The 15,041-nt window shown below is 26.8% G+C and overlaps 1 protein-coding gene across 1 annotated transcript in view; it reads right to left on the bottom strand.

Moving 5' to 3' along the window:
* The window catches only part of LOC109594012 (adenylate cyclase type 6), a 158,063-nt gene that overhangs the window by 52,520 nt on the left and 90,502 nt on the right, over positions 1–15,041 (bottom strand). The window contains exon 3 of the mRNA XM_049966368.1: positions 6,069–6,323. Within this exon, the coding sequence (XP_049822325.1) occupies positions 6,069–6,323 (255 nt within the window). The remainder of the gene's footprint in view (positions 1–6,068; positions 6,324–15,041) is intronic.

The following is a 15,041-nucleotide window of genomic DNA, read 5'->3' as shown; positions in this document are numbered from 1 at the left end:
TTTATGAAGTACAAATTCAAAATATAAAATTTCCTTAGTTTGTACCAAATAAAAGTAACTGACACTGTTTTGTTTCTTGAAGGTTACGAAATAAAACGAAAAAATAAATTATTAATTAAACTTTATGACATTCGACATAAAAATATAAAAAAATATAAAATTGGCAGTTATAGAGACTGCCGACAGAGGTATTTCATAATCTTTGAATTAAAATTATCAACTCTATCTTGTTTTCACATCTATTGACAATCCGAGCAACAATTATTTGCGTGTTTATGTTGTTTTTAATAATATTCAAATATATTATGGACTGTACAAGAACATGACAAAATATAAATACAATTCAATTGAAATAACAATTAATATACAATCATATTATTTCAATGTACTTGATTTTTAACATTATTTTAATTGTTTGCATCAGTGTCATCATTAATTTCAGCAATACTTAGACTTTTTGTACATTCAATTATTTCATTTTGTTCTAAAAAAGATACAATAGGCTTATGGTAACTAAAATAAGAAACGAAAATGTTTGATTCAAATATCTAAGTATCGCGTAAAAACGGCATCAATTGTCGTTTTATATTTTGTAGTACTGAGTTTTCTATCATTGGACATGTTCATTCAAATAATAAACAGACAAAAACACTATTTCAACAATGCACAGTATATAAACTATGAACTTTTCACTAAATTCATTCAATTTCACTTATAAGATATACACAGCACTATGTCAGCAATATAGCTACAGATATACTACTATAAACATGTCTGTGACTCGAACGGACTAGACCCATACAAAAAGTGTCTAATGCGCACAGCACACTTCGCGTGCGCCTGTCATGAGCATGTCGGTGACGCGAACCCATAAGATTTTTCCCTACCAAAAAGTGCACAACGCGGCTAAAGAAGTTTTCACTTCAAAAATTAGATAATTTTTTATAAAAGTTAATACAATATGTATTCAGTTTATAGTTCGCTGCAGTATTTGCACATGTGTTTGCCAAATTTGTTCAGATAATTAAGCCTAGACGTAAATTAATTCCAGAGAAAGGAATGGAGCAATTGGAATGTTGGAATCTGAGATCAATCAGATCGAAAACGCAGGTAGACTGAATCTTGTATAAAGTATTATTTCTTGTTAACTTTGTTAACTCCTTGGTCATCTCCAGGAGCTCGTATCGCTTCAATTACGGTACGAGGACGTTTGGCAGGTTTTCGTTCATAAAAACATTGCATTTAGCCCACGACCATAAGCAAAGAAGATTGGAATGGTCAGGTTCACTGGACGAAAAAATGGAAACTTCCAGATAAAAGTAGAATTATGGCGTACAATGATGATCCTCGAGTTCCATTTTGGTATAGAGTGAAATTTATAATGGCCATACAGAATTGTACATACGTCAAAATATGTCATGCATTATATATGCAAGTCACACTCTTTCAAATATTTGAACTATAATTTTACCGACATAGATCAATATATAACAAGAAGAATTGAGTAACTTCATAGAAGGCATGTAGAGGAGGTGTCAAGCACTCAGGACATTCAATGTATTAAAGTATGTATACATTTTATCATGTTGCTTTATGTTAAAGTCACTAAGTAGTGTATATTTTTACTAAATAACTTTAGCTTTTCACTTTTAATTTTAATTAAAAAATTCTAATAGATAAAATAACAGAAAGTGTGATAATTTGTAATTAACACAAATTTTCAGTTTCATCCAATTAGCAGGATAAGTCAGTTTAAATTTGGAGCATCTAATATTTATAAGTCAATAAGTCTTTGTTTAATTTTATACTTCAGTTATGTTAAATGTCAAAAGTAAATTCTAATTCTTGCTTATGATCCAAACAACAAACAAAACAATATTAGCCTAAAATAATATTTACTCCTTCTCTTAAATAAAAATAATAAAATATTTAATTAAATGTTTATTTTGTATCAATTAGGCTGTTATTAAGCCAAAAATAAATCAATTTACATAATTACTCAAACCAAAATGATTAAGCATGCTTCAGTACCTGTACGGTCAAAACTTGTACGCTGCTTTCATAATTTATTTTATTTATACGATTTACACGAGTGTTCTAACGAAGGCAATTCTCATCAGTAATACGTTATTCATAAAATTTAATTGGACAAAATAAATATTTGTATAAAAAAGTCTGACGTGCACCACGCTACTTTAAAAAGAAATTCTTCCAACCGCTCATTAAAGGATACCGCTAACGGGTGCCTGACAGCCAGATTAAAATAATCTATTTACATTCTGAGAAAGGGATAAAAAAAGTAAAAAAGAGGATTCACCACTTCAAATAAACCACTTTACCACTTCCACCGTCTGAGAGAATAGAATTTACTTTTAACATTTTAAATTAATTCATGGGATTTAAAACTGTTTGCATACACGCGTTTCATTTAAAACGTTTTAAATCATGGATTTTCTGAAACGTTTAACTTTAAAGAAGTTTTACTTTTACAATCATGTGTTTAGTTGCTTGCGGTAGATATTTTTTAAACTGTGTCAAATTAAATATATTCTAAAATTAGATATTTGAAATAAGATGCACAGGAAATAATTTTCAGTCAGTATTTTTAGAGACTCAAAGGCAATGTTTACATTATTAACTACACTGTCCGTCTTTTGAAGTGAATAATTTGAATCATTTCTAAAATCAGAATACCAATGACATTACATTGCATTATGTGAATAAATTAAAAAACGAAACTATTAAACCAATAATAAAACTAATATCACCAAATTTCTTGGGAAACTAATAAAATAAAATTATATAACACCCTCCTTGGCGTACTCAAAATGAGTGAACGGATAAATTCACGATATTCTTCTCTAAGATTATAAGCAAACTCTTCGAAATTTTGAGGCTGGTGGTTTCAAATGTGAATTTGTCAGGCCTTGTCGTCTACAAATTTGTTCTTGAGTAAACGAAACTATAATGATTCCAAACGTGACTTACTACATTATCTGAGACGTTATACATTTGGACTACTTTTTGTTGACTCATATTGCCATGTTCCAATATTACAATTATAGATGCAAAATCTTCAGAAGAATGTCTCTATGAGGCATTTTACAGTGGAAAACAAAGAGGGAAATTAAAAATAAACCGAATGAAGTGTATATAAATCCATAAAATGCATTTTTTGGAAATCAAATACAGAAAATGGAATATTGTTTATTTTAATGTCTATAAAGTATATAAAACATAATATACTGAGTGTCTTAGAGCTAAAAATATTCAAATAATATTAGTGGTCAAAATGTTGAAAACATTTTTAAATCATTTAATCTAAGAAATTCAAATTATCCATTTCAAAAGATTACACAGTTTATTTTCTTTTGTAAACTGAAAAAATTTAACTACTTTACCAGAAAAAAAATTAAAATTATTTCGAAGGCAATTGTTAGTTGTCTTTTTAATAAAAAAAAATCAATAAGAGATCAAATAAACCTTGATCAAACAGAAAACAAGCGATATTTTAATAGTTGATAATAAAAATATCTTCTGGTTATCCTTTTTAACCACGACAGGATCTATCTTGTAAATTGTATTATACACAGTAACTACTGTAAGAGGTTCCTTTAATATGTCTTTGTTGTTGAGCTGTAGAGAACGAACGTGAATGAAATTTAGATAGTTTTTTATGTAAATGTTAAATCTAAATTCAGAGAGATAATCAATTTTGTCAGTTATCATAGAGAAAAAATTATCGAATATTCAAAAATTTGTTTATTTAAAAGCTGCATAAATACATGGAATTTATGTGGCAAATTACTATCTATTGTTACATGTAATATATTTCGTACATTTCGTTTCTACTTGTTTCATTTTTTTAGCTAACAAAAAAATTTTTTATACTCCAAATAAAGAGAATAATATTATTTTACGAAGGAGTTCTGTTTATCATAATTATTGTGGAAAAAAAATCGTATCATATATCTATTAAAATCATAATGGGAATATAAATACATTTTGGACAAAAAGGTAACAGCTATTCTTATTTTAAATTAAAGAGTAAATAAGTAAAACAAAATGTTCTAGATTAGTTTTAAAAGTAGAGTCGCTAAGGGTGATCATAAAAAGCTAAAAAAGCTAAAGAGATCTTATTCTTTTGTAATAATAAACAATCAATCTAGTCATAATAATTGTATAATTTGTAAACCAAAGTAATTATATTTTCATTTAGATTAAATTCGCAATTCACTGAAGTGCTATCGTGTAAACCACACTATACAAAGTGTTAGTTCCCAACAGTTTAATAACAAAGAAGTGTTGTATTAAACTGTTGGGAACTAACTTTCCGTAAAGTGATTTGTAGAGTTTGTGATCAGTTGTCTTCCCATTAGATCAAATTTGAGACAGATTATCAACTCAATTATGAAGGAAAAATTAAAATGTTTCATCACTTGTATCTCGTTTATTATATGGTAAAAGTTGCATATATTAAATTTAATAACGAAATAATCTATTATCGCTTGTAAATAAATTTTGTACATTACATACAATCATATTTTTTATAGTAGAAAGAAAAAATTATTAAAATTTAGATTGAACTAAAAAGCTTGGAGCCTTTTAAAGTTATTTATTAGTTTCTTCAAAAGTTTTGGTACAGCTTAATTTTATTATTACAATTATTATTACTTATTTGATTGACTGCAACACTTTATTTAATTAATTGTTATTAATGTTATAATCAAATTAAATTAATCACAATTGGTATGTTAACAATTTTGTTTAAATCTCCTTTAATTTTTATGTTGTCAAAATAAACTGCGCGGCATATAACTTAAAATTAAATAAATAATAACACAATAAAATTGTACCCTTTCCTAAACCGTCTGACTTACTTATATTAACAAAAACGACATTTTTTATTTTAGGTTTTTATTATCTAAATAAATAAATAAGTAACAAAATATTTCAAGTAAAAATTGCCTCTTTATAAAATAAAGTCTATACGTTAATGTTTGACCACATAGAGCTGCAATTGTCGAAGAAAGTCGAAATTTGCGAGGAATTCCTCAATTGGCGTTACCACCATCCTCCCCAGACCTCATTCTCATCGAGTATGCCTGGATCATGCTACAAAGAAGGCTTTCGAATCACCTATCACCTCCACAGATTCTTCAACAACTTTATGTATTGTTATCACAATTGTAGGAAGAAATAGCTCAAAATTATGTTAATAAATTAGTAGAGTCCTACAGGTGTCAAGCAATAATTGATGCCAATGGTGGACATACGCCTTATTAAGGTTACAATCGTCGATTAAGGCAAAATATTTTTTTAATATTTTTAGAGGTAAATAATGTTTTTTGTAAATTACTGTATGTGTTTAATTCATAAAATAAATAATATCAATTTTCTAATCTGTTTATAATTTATTGACAATATCCTTAATTTCTGCCAGGCAATTTAAATTACTAATTTTTTATTTAATGTAATCTGCACTATATTATTTTTTTAGAACTTTCTAGCTACATATTAGATTCCTTTTTAATGGTGCCATGTTTTTTCATTATTAAGTAGAAAGATACCATTTTTTGTCAATTTACTTCAGAAACAAAATAAGTTAATATACATAAAAAATGTATTATATTACAGATTATGAAAAATAATTTTGTTCGGTCTTCAGTTTGTTAAAATCATAATTACTAAGATTTCATGTATACATCATCCTTTTAACTGCATTTTTACGTTGTTCTCGTAATAAAATTCTTTATATATAGTGGTTTTCGGGATTCTTTATCACCTTTTAGTGATTAACCTTTTATGTCCGTAAGATTAAGCGTACCTTTATAGGCTTTCTCAGAATAGTTGAACCCTCGAAAATAATTTAATTTGGTCTTAGTAAACCTAATCACTTAATTCTTATGTAATAGGCAGGGTGCTCATTTAAGGATCTTTCGAGTGTTTAATAACTTTCACTTACTTACATATGTATGTTAGGATATTATCTTATCTTCCCGCTAAAGTTTTCGCATTAAAAAAGTAAAAAGTAGAAAAAATATAAATTACACGACGATAAATCTTACCGCAATCAAACTCGAAGAGAGACTGCCCTTTTCTTTGCTACTAAAGTGCTCGATGACCTGCCAATTGCTCTTCCGAACCGTTTCAACGCAGGTTGAGGCCGCAGGCAACGGACTCGTGTTTGCCGTCGATGAGGGCGTCGATGTGGAGCTGCCCGTTCCAGTTCCCGACTCCGCAAGCGGCTCGGCACCGGTACGGGGGTGTTGTTTCAGGCTCGTCCATCGTCTCACTACGCCTCGACGTAATGTACCACCGTCCTGAAACAATTTATCAATGTTATTCTTTTACGCTTTACTACTACTATTGATTGTACTATTATATTTGTATAAGTATACAAACATTTAACCATTTAAAAATTTTACAATATGTGTGAAATGAGGAGTCAAACAGTACACATTTCATATTAAGATATAAAATTAAAAATAAAAACAAAACATAGATAATATCTATAATTCTACCTAAAATTCTGGAATGATATAATTTGCCTATTCTCGTTTGTTTCTGAGATATTTAAAAATGTGTGAAATAAAAAATCATTTGGTAAAAGTAAGGTAAGAGGAAAAGAGAATTAAAATATTAAACACCCATTAAGCCACATAAGTATACCATTCTACCCTGTAGAATATGTATAATTTAAAAATATTATATATATAAATTTATGGTATATGAGCAATAACGTTAAAATTGTTTCACCTATGATTAAAATATAAAAAAATAATAATTATTAAAATTGTTTTATTTGATCAAACACGCAAGAACTAAAACAAAATGGAAATATAAAGAAATTTGATATAAACATATGTATTTTATGTAAATATAATAAATTAAGGTATATTTTAAATATGAATATTAAAAATATATATTTAAAAACGTAAAATAATAATGTAAGAATAAAAAAGTAATTAGAAAATAAATAACAGAAAGTCTGAAAAATAATAATAATTATTGTTATTAATTTTTAATTCATCGAAAGAAAATTTTCCCAAGATATAGTGGGTAACTGAAGAAAAAAACCGACGATACAATTAAGATTTTAAAAAGCTAAATAACTAACTAAATTGTTTTCCACAACTAATAATTAATTACCTATTTTATAACTTTTGTAACAAACACTAACTATTCTTTTTGAAGTGGTTCTTATTTTTTTAAATAAAATCTCAGAAATAAATATTAATTTCATTAATATTTAATGAGGTAATATGGTTACTAAAAGTAAAAAGGAAACTAATATATACCAAAAGGATTAGAAAAAATAAAATATTTCAGTCTATAGTTAATATTAATTAATAATTTATTTTAGCAACAACGTAAAGAACTGTAATTCAAATAACTTTACAATAATTATTTACTTACATTTTTTAAGGGTGCTAGATTTAATTTTTACATCTTATTTTAAAACTGATATATCAAGAAATTTTACATTTCAAAAATATAATCTATAAAAATAAGTATTAAGTGTAAAATAATTAGGTAAATATAAAATATTAACATAACAATTTAAATATAGATATTAAAAATATATATTTAAAAATATAAAATAATATATGAATAAAAGAGAAACAAAAAAATAAATATTTAAATAAAAGCAATTAAAATATTTTAAGTGATTAAATATAAATATCGTCATAAATCATAACAGTCATAAATTGTTAAAATAATTGAAAATTATGTACAAATCTGAAAATTAAAAATTATAAATATTTGTAACAAAATTAAATTAAAGAATTATTTTTTTAAAAGTATAGTAGTATAATGGGTAACAAAATAATTTTTTTCTATAATCTGTAATTAATAACTTGGGTAATAAAAATATTAAATTTTATTTTTGGAGGTAATCCTATTAAAAAAAGTCAAATTTGATTTTCAATATTTAATGAAATAATATGATATCTGTAACAAAAAGTCTAGAAAACATAATATATTTCAGGTTATATTGAATAAATAAATATATTTTAACAACAACGTAAATAAAAATAAAAAAAATTAGTATATTAACAGAAATTAAAGTATATTAAATTATTACATGTAACTAATTGAAAATATTAAAAATGCTTATTAAAAATTCTAAAAATATATAAAAATAAGTTCCTAAATAAAAAAAAATTTTGTTATCTAGTATATACTAGATAAATAATGATTACAGCTTTTAAGACAACATGCAACAACAAATAGAAACGTGGTATTTAATCAATCTTATATCAATTAATTAAATACGTAAATTTTAAAATATATAATAATGTTAAACGTGCATGAAAAAGGGAGAAAATAAACAAGTAAATAATAGAAATTGAGGTATACTTAAATTTTAAATGTCAGTTTTTGTAAATATAAAATAATGCACATGATAAAAACAGGATATAAATAGAAATAAATAAAACAAGAAAATAAATGTTAAATAACATACATTAAAATATTTTAAAATTAAATACAACTATAACGGAATTTCATAAATTATAGAAATAACTGCAAATATGAACATACAAGTAATAAAAAATATCAAAGTAAACTTTAGAATTTGAAGATCACAAAAATAGTATATACGTTTATATAACTGTCTTTGCTGAAAATACTACAATGAGACTCTTAAAAAATATTGTTATAAATTATTGCACACAATGTTAACCAATTGTGAAAAAAAGTATTTAGCATCACTTCTCCATTTAAGATAATACAGGTGAGATAAGGAACACGGCGCTTTCACGAATTTTCCCGCTACATTTAGGACCCTCTTAAATTATCGATACAAGATGTAATGACTGCTTTTCATGCGAGCTTTACGATAAAAGTATAATGACTTGTCATTACGACCAGAGCGGAATAACCATAATTTGCGTGGAAAATGGGAAAAATGTAAAAAAACTTAAATTGCACCTATTAGCATACGGTGGCATTCAGACATTAGAAGTCTTAATTTGATCACGACTTTCAAATACTCATGGCTATCAGGCATAATAAAACAAAAAAGAATGATTGTCCTCATTTTTAATTTAAATTTAATTTATATTTTAAAGAGTACAACGAAGTTGCCGCATAGTTTTACACACCATACTTATTTTAAAAGTTGAGTGTCACACAAGCTAATTTCCTTGATAAATTGCGTTTACTTATCATCAGTCTACATAAAAAGAAAACAAATTAACTGGATTAAATATTATCTCAGTGGGCAGTTTCCAGTCCCATCAATTTAACTTAATACATTGTAAAAACATTTCAACAGTAGCCTATATCTAAGTAATTTGTTATCAAAGCAAACAACCGTAATGTTGATTTTATTTCGCAAATAGAAAGCAGAAGGAACAGAAACTGTACACGTGGGGAAGCTACGGCTAAAGACAAAGGTTAGTTTAAATCCCTTTTCCTTGTGGTTTTTAGTTTAACGGTGGGAAATCTCTTTTCTTGTGACCTGGAAATCCAAGATTTTCATCGAATTAAATTGTAGTAATATCCGTATTGAATTTCTGGATGAAATATGGGTTCTTCGCAAGGACAACAGACCTAAAATGTCGGTAGCACATTGACTGTAAATGTCAAGATTTAAACCGCAAGATATTTTAAATCCTCTTCTTCGCATTATTAGTTTAACTGCGTCAATCTTTTTCCTAAAGCTTTCCCTCTTATAAGATTTTTATATTATACATAAAATGTTTAAGTTGATTTATTGCGTTTTTTCAGGCTGAACGGTTCAGTTGGCTGTTTTCAATTTTGTGTTTTTAATCATTTAAAGATCCACCAACAGGAAATTGTGTGTATTTTTAGTCTTACATGAGGTTCAGATCTCTAACTTTTGGTTGCAGAATATAGAACTGTTTTGTTTTCTCTGTTGATATTTATTTAAAATAAAATGTGCAAATTTTATTGCACTAAAATAAAAGAAAATGCGGTTGTGATTATAAATAATTTATATCAATTACAAATTAAATATTTAAAACTGCTAAAAGAATTTAAATGATTTAACTGGGAAAACTATACGAAATCATGAATATTTATGTTCAAAATCAATAGCATATCCATTTACAATTTCACAAAGTTAAGCAAATAATTCATATGTTTGATAAATGTTATGAATGGTGAAAATTCATTTTTGAACTTTTATCAAAGGAAGGTCATACATATTTCCAGTGCATATATGTATTTAAAAAAAGGGTTGTTCCAAAGATTATGTAAATTTATTGTATCAATGTTACTTACTATAAAATGTAGTAAAAAGAAAAAAAAAATAATCTAATCACGAAAACAATATTAAATCATATAAATAAATAATATTTTACACTGCCTGTAAAAAAACATTAAACCCAGAACGTATTAAGATATGTTGAAATAAGAACTGAAGTTAATCGGAAAACGTATTGTCGGTTTTTTACTTTATTTTGTACTCAGTTTTTGCCACAATTAGTTCTATTCAGTAATTTATACTAAACGTTTAACATGCTAAAGTACGAAGAATAATAAATTTAAACCAATTAACCGAGTTTGATAGAGATATAATAATGGTCCTCCATAAAGCAGGAATTTCATTTAAAAAAAAGCGCGGCGCTTGAACAGAAATGATGCGATGTTGGCAGTCATGGAGTGAAGACGGTAGAAGAGGTAGAGCAAGAGGTCTTAGTTTATTGGCTTTAAGGGACAGTATGAATTTATGAATTTATGAAAATTGGTATTCGATCTGTTTATCTCCGTATAAGGCCTTTTGGCTTACGGAGTTGTCACCGTTTTTTGGTCTTACCTATAGCAGTAAACTTAGTCAATAGTGGGATGAGGAATGGAATCACATTGTTTTTAGTGATGAATCACGCCTTTGCTTGGGTATGCACGATTGTCATGTGTTAGTAAAACTACAACGCGCAGAAAGACGTGATCCCCGCTTTGCTGTGGAGAGGCATGTTCACAACACTATGGGTTAATGGTATGGGGTATTATTGCTTATGGAAGCAGTCAACGTAACGTCCCAGCTATATGAGGATGATGGAATCTTGGACTAATTTTTCAACAAGATTATGCCTGTTCACATATTGTCAGGAATACGTTAAACTTCTGAGAAACTCCCTACGTGAATTTACTATACACTTGGCCATCTATATTTCCAAATATTCCCCAGTCGAACATGTGTGGAATATGATGGGGCAATGCTTAACGAATTTAAGTGCCCTCCATGTACGTCAGATTCAGTCTGCCTGGAATGAGATACCACAAGAAAATGTCGATAATCGATGCCACGACCTGTCAATGAGCTTCTGACACTTTATGCTATAAGATTTTTGTTTATTTTTTTAATTAATTATCATTTTATAATAGGTTAATATTCTTATAAAATATAATATTTTACATTAAAATAAAATAATTAATATAATTGTAAATAATCGTGAAAAACTAGGCAGTTATCTGTATAATGAAACGTGTGAATGAATATTTTAAATTGTAATGTTTCAGCAAAAAAAAATGGGCTATACATTTACAGTGTTTATGATTTTCCAAATTAATCGAATAATAATGAGTTTTCACTTCTTAAAGGTTTCTATATTATTATTATTATTATAAGTGTGATTACTTTTTTAATCAATTTCCTATTATGATATTTAATTTTTTCAAAAATTTTTCACACAAGGACTGATTAACTTAAATTTCTCTATTCTTTATTATCAACAAAATGTAGCAAACACCGTGTATAATATTTTAGAATATTATTAATATGGTAATTCCTATTGGAATACCCTTTTGTTTAATATCTACTTCAAAAATGAACCTTCTGCACAATTGATGGTAATATTTCATGTTTATCTGAGTAATTTATGGTAACATGCACATGTAAATCACTTCGTGTATCACTATGAGTCAGATAGGCCCTCACATATATTTAGTATTATATTAATTTATTTAGACAAAATATGTTGACTTTGGCACTTAACAATTTTTTTTTGCTTCTTATAGTAATTAAAAATCATTATTCATTTACAAAAAATAATACACAATATAAAATAGTAAATAAATAATTTCAATTATTTTTAAATTAAAAAATTGTGGTCACAAATATATGCTAATAATAGTATAAACATAATTTCATTCACATTACAAAATATAACCATTAAATCATTAATTATATGTCGTGTAAAGCGAAAATTACAAATGAGAAATTTAATTGTCTACAGTTCATACAACTTCCAATATATTGAGCTCTAGAAAATCAGTATTTTTAAAAAATGGAATTGAATGACTACTATATTTTTTGAATGACTATTATGTTTTTATATTATTTTAAATGTAATATTTTTATAAATAAATATTTCACAATTTTACATACTAAAATGAAAAATCAAGTGCCTCTGTTATTCAACCATCAAAATTTCATTGAAGTGCAAATAAAAATTGACGACCAAATCTCTATTGTAATATAATATTTTAAACATAATGGAAATACCGCTTTAACAAACATTTGGGAAACGTGAAACCAACCATAAATGTAATTTTGTTAAAACAATGTACACGTCTATATAGTACTATGTGAAACGTGTCAGAAAATGCGAGATTACAAAATTCTTAAAATATTTTATAATAAATTAGTACCACTCCAACCGTGGTAGTTCTCGTTTATTATACAATTTAGCTGTCTGCCGACGGAATAACTTATTTATCCTTGAATTATATGCCAGTAACTGCAATGTTTATTAGTTTAATTATTAATTTAATTCTTTAAAAAATTGAGTATTTTTTCAATGGACAAAATTATAACAACTTTTTACTTTATGACTTTCTTTTCTCTCTGTGAATTTAAATCCATTATTTACTAGTGGTCTTTTGTTTATTATAATTATTTAATCATTGGTCGAATTGAAACTGTAAGAAAAATTATATTTCAGCGTTGCCAAGAACGAAGGAGACCGAGTGTACTGCTAAATAAGTCAATCGTTTTTCGTATTGTTAAAAAATTCAGAAAAACTGGCCAAATTATAACTATTGAAAAAGTTAAAAAAAACTTGAATGAAAACGGATAATTGGATAATTTAAATGACAAAAAGCATAAATCTTTCAACTAGAATAAAAACCAACCTGAAAAAAACTTGAAATTAATTCAAGGACTGTGAGAAGTGAATGGTGGTTTGTAGGTGTCAGACCTACAAGGAAATCCCTGATTGTTATTAAAAATGTGAAAGGTCAATTTTGACTTGCTTAGAATCACAATCTCTAGATAGAGACCAATGTCTAAATTTAATTTATTAAAAAATTATTCTGCTGTTTGAAAAAATGATAGTTACACCCAAAACTTGTGACGGATTGGTTAAAAGACCAAAGAACAGATGATTACTCTTACCCGTCCCAATCTCCAGACACAAACATGTAGAAATTTGAATGTATTCATCACAGCAATTCAAGAATGAAGGAATATAGACTTGTATATTCTAAAAATGATCAATGCTACGGAGATGGGTAAAAATTATAAAACAAAAAGTATATTACATAAAGTGTTAATGTCAAGACACAGATTTAATCTTTAAAAATCTATATAATTCTATGTATATAGAAATAAATTAATTAAATCTAGATGTTGCGTTTTTTAAACGCAGTATATTTACCTTTTAACATGTAAATGACTTGTTAAATTTTACAATATTGATTGAATATCGAGGTTTGTGGAAACGTTTATAACGTTAAGACAACGTGGAAACTTTCCCAAACAAACTGTTCCACGGCAAAATATTTAACTTTGATTAATTTCAAAGGAAAGTTATCCTCACCTGTTATTACAATATATGCAAGGTGTAATTAACGGAACCATTTTCCGTTACTCCACCAAAGTTCAATCAATCTGGGTTTAATTGATTTTCCTTGCATTCATACAAAGCGTATGTTTGTGTTGATTAATTTTGAATAATTTAAGTTGTTTTAACTAAGAATTTCATCAATGTAAATTGATCAGTATTAATTAATGTTTTGTGTATATTCACACCAGAGAGAGAGAGAAAACGTGGCTTAAGTGTACAAATTATTATTATTCTTTAATTGGTTATAGCAAACATTTTGATAGATGTAACTGTTTCTGAAATATCGAAAAGTTAGTATGATAATATTTTTACTTATTTATTTTTTAACTGACGATAAATATTTTCTACATGCATTTTTCATGTAGTATAAGATATTTATCTTAAAAAATATTTCTTTGATATCACATATGTTAAAATTTAAATATTTTTTTTGAGGGTTTGATACACTTAAGCCAACTTTTGAGTTCCTTAAAATATAGTATTGCTTCAATTCTTCTAAATAAGTATTCGTTTTAGAAGAGATTCCATTATTGGGGCCAATGTTTCCTCGTCAAGCCATTTTTTCAAATTTGGAAATATGGTGGATGCGCTTAATTCACATATACTTCTGAAGTTGACAAATTTGTATGATTGTTGTTAATTATGAGGAATGACGGCAAGTACCGTATGGAAAACTTTTTAATATACATATATTATAAATAGGTTAAAATATTCTGTATCCAGTCAATTGAGATGCATTTTTACTCTCTGATTGCTTAATACGATATCCTGCATTTTTTCAATTGTTTTTGAAGTGGTAAACATATTTGGAAAACTTGCATGGCACATTTGAAATTCATGGAGAGCAATAAAAGAAAAAAATTGCTATAATTTTGTCCATTGAAAAATAATGGTAACCTTATTTAAAAGACTCACATGCCACATTTGAATTTGACTGTTCAGTATAGTAAGGTTGATAAAGAAAATGCAATCTCCATAAACTTCGCAGTGTCCAATTTCAATCTGATAATTTCTTTTAAAAATTATTTTATTTAAATGGCTGGCAATGACAAACTAAATTATATACGTAGAAACTTGTTGTCGTTGCTTTATTGTGACAAGCGATATTTACTGGACACTTTTTTAATATACTATATCCCAAAATACAGAGCTCACATATTAGATAAAAATGTCACTGGTCAAAAAATAAATAAATGAATAAAATAGTTATTACACAAATTG

Source organism: Aethina tumida, chromosome 4 (assembly GCF_024364675.1).
Source record: "Aethina tumida isolate Nest 87 chromosome 4, icAetTumi1.1, whole genome shotgun sequence".
NCBI lineage: Eukaryota > Metazoa > Arthropoda > Insecta > Coleoptera > Nitidulidae > Aethina > Aethina tumida.
The sequence above is the reverse complement of the archived record's forward strand: the minus strand, read 5'-3'. Positions and strand labels throughout refer to the sequence as shown.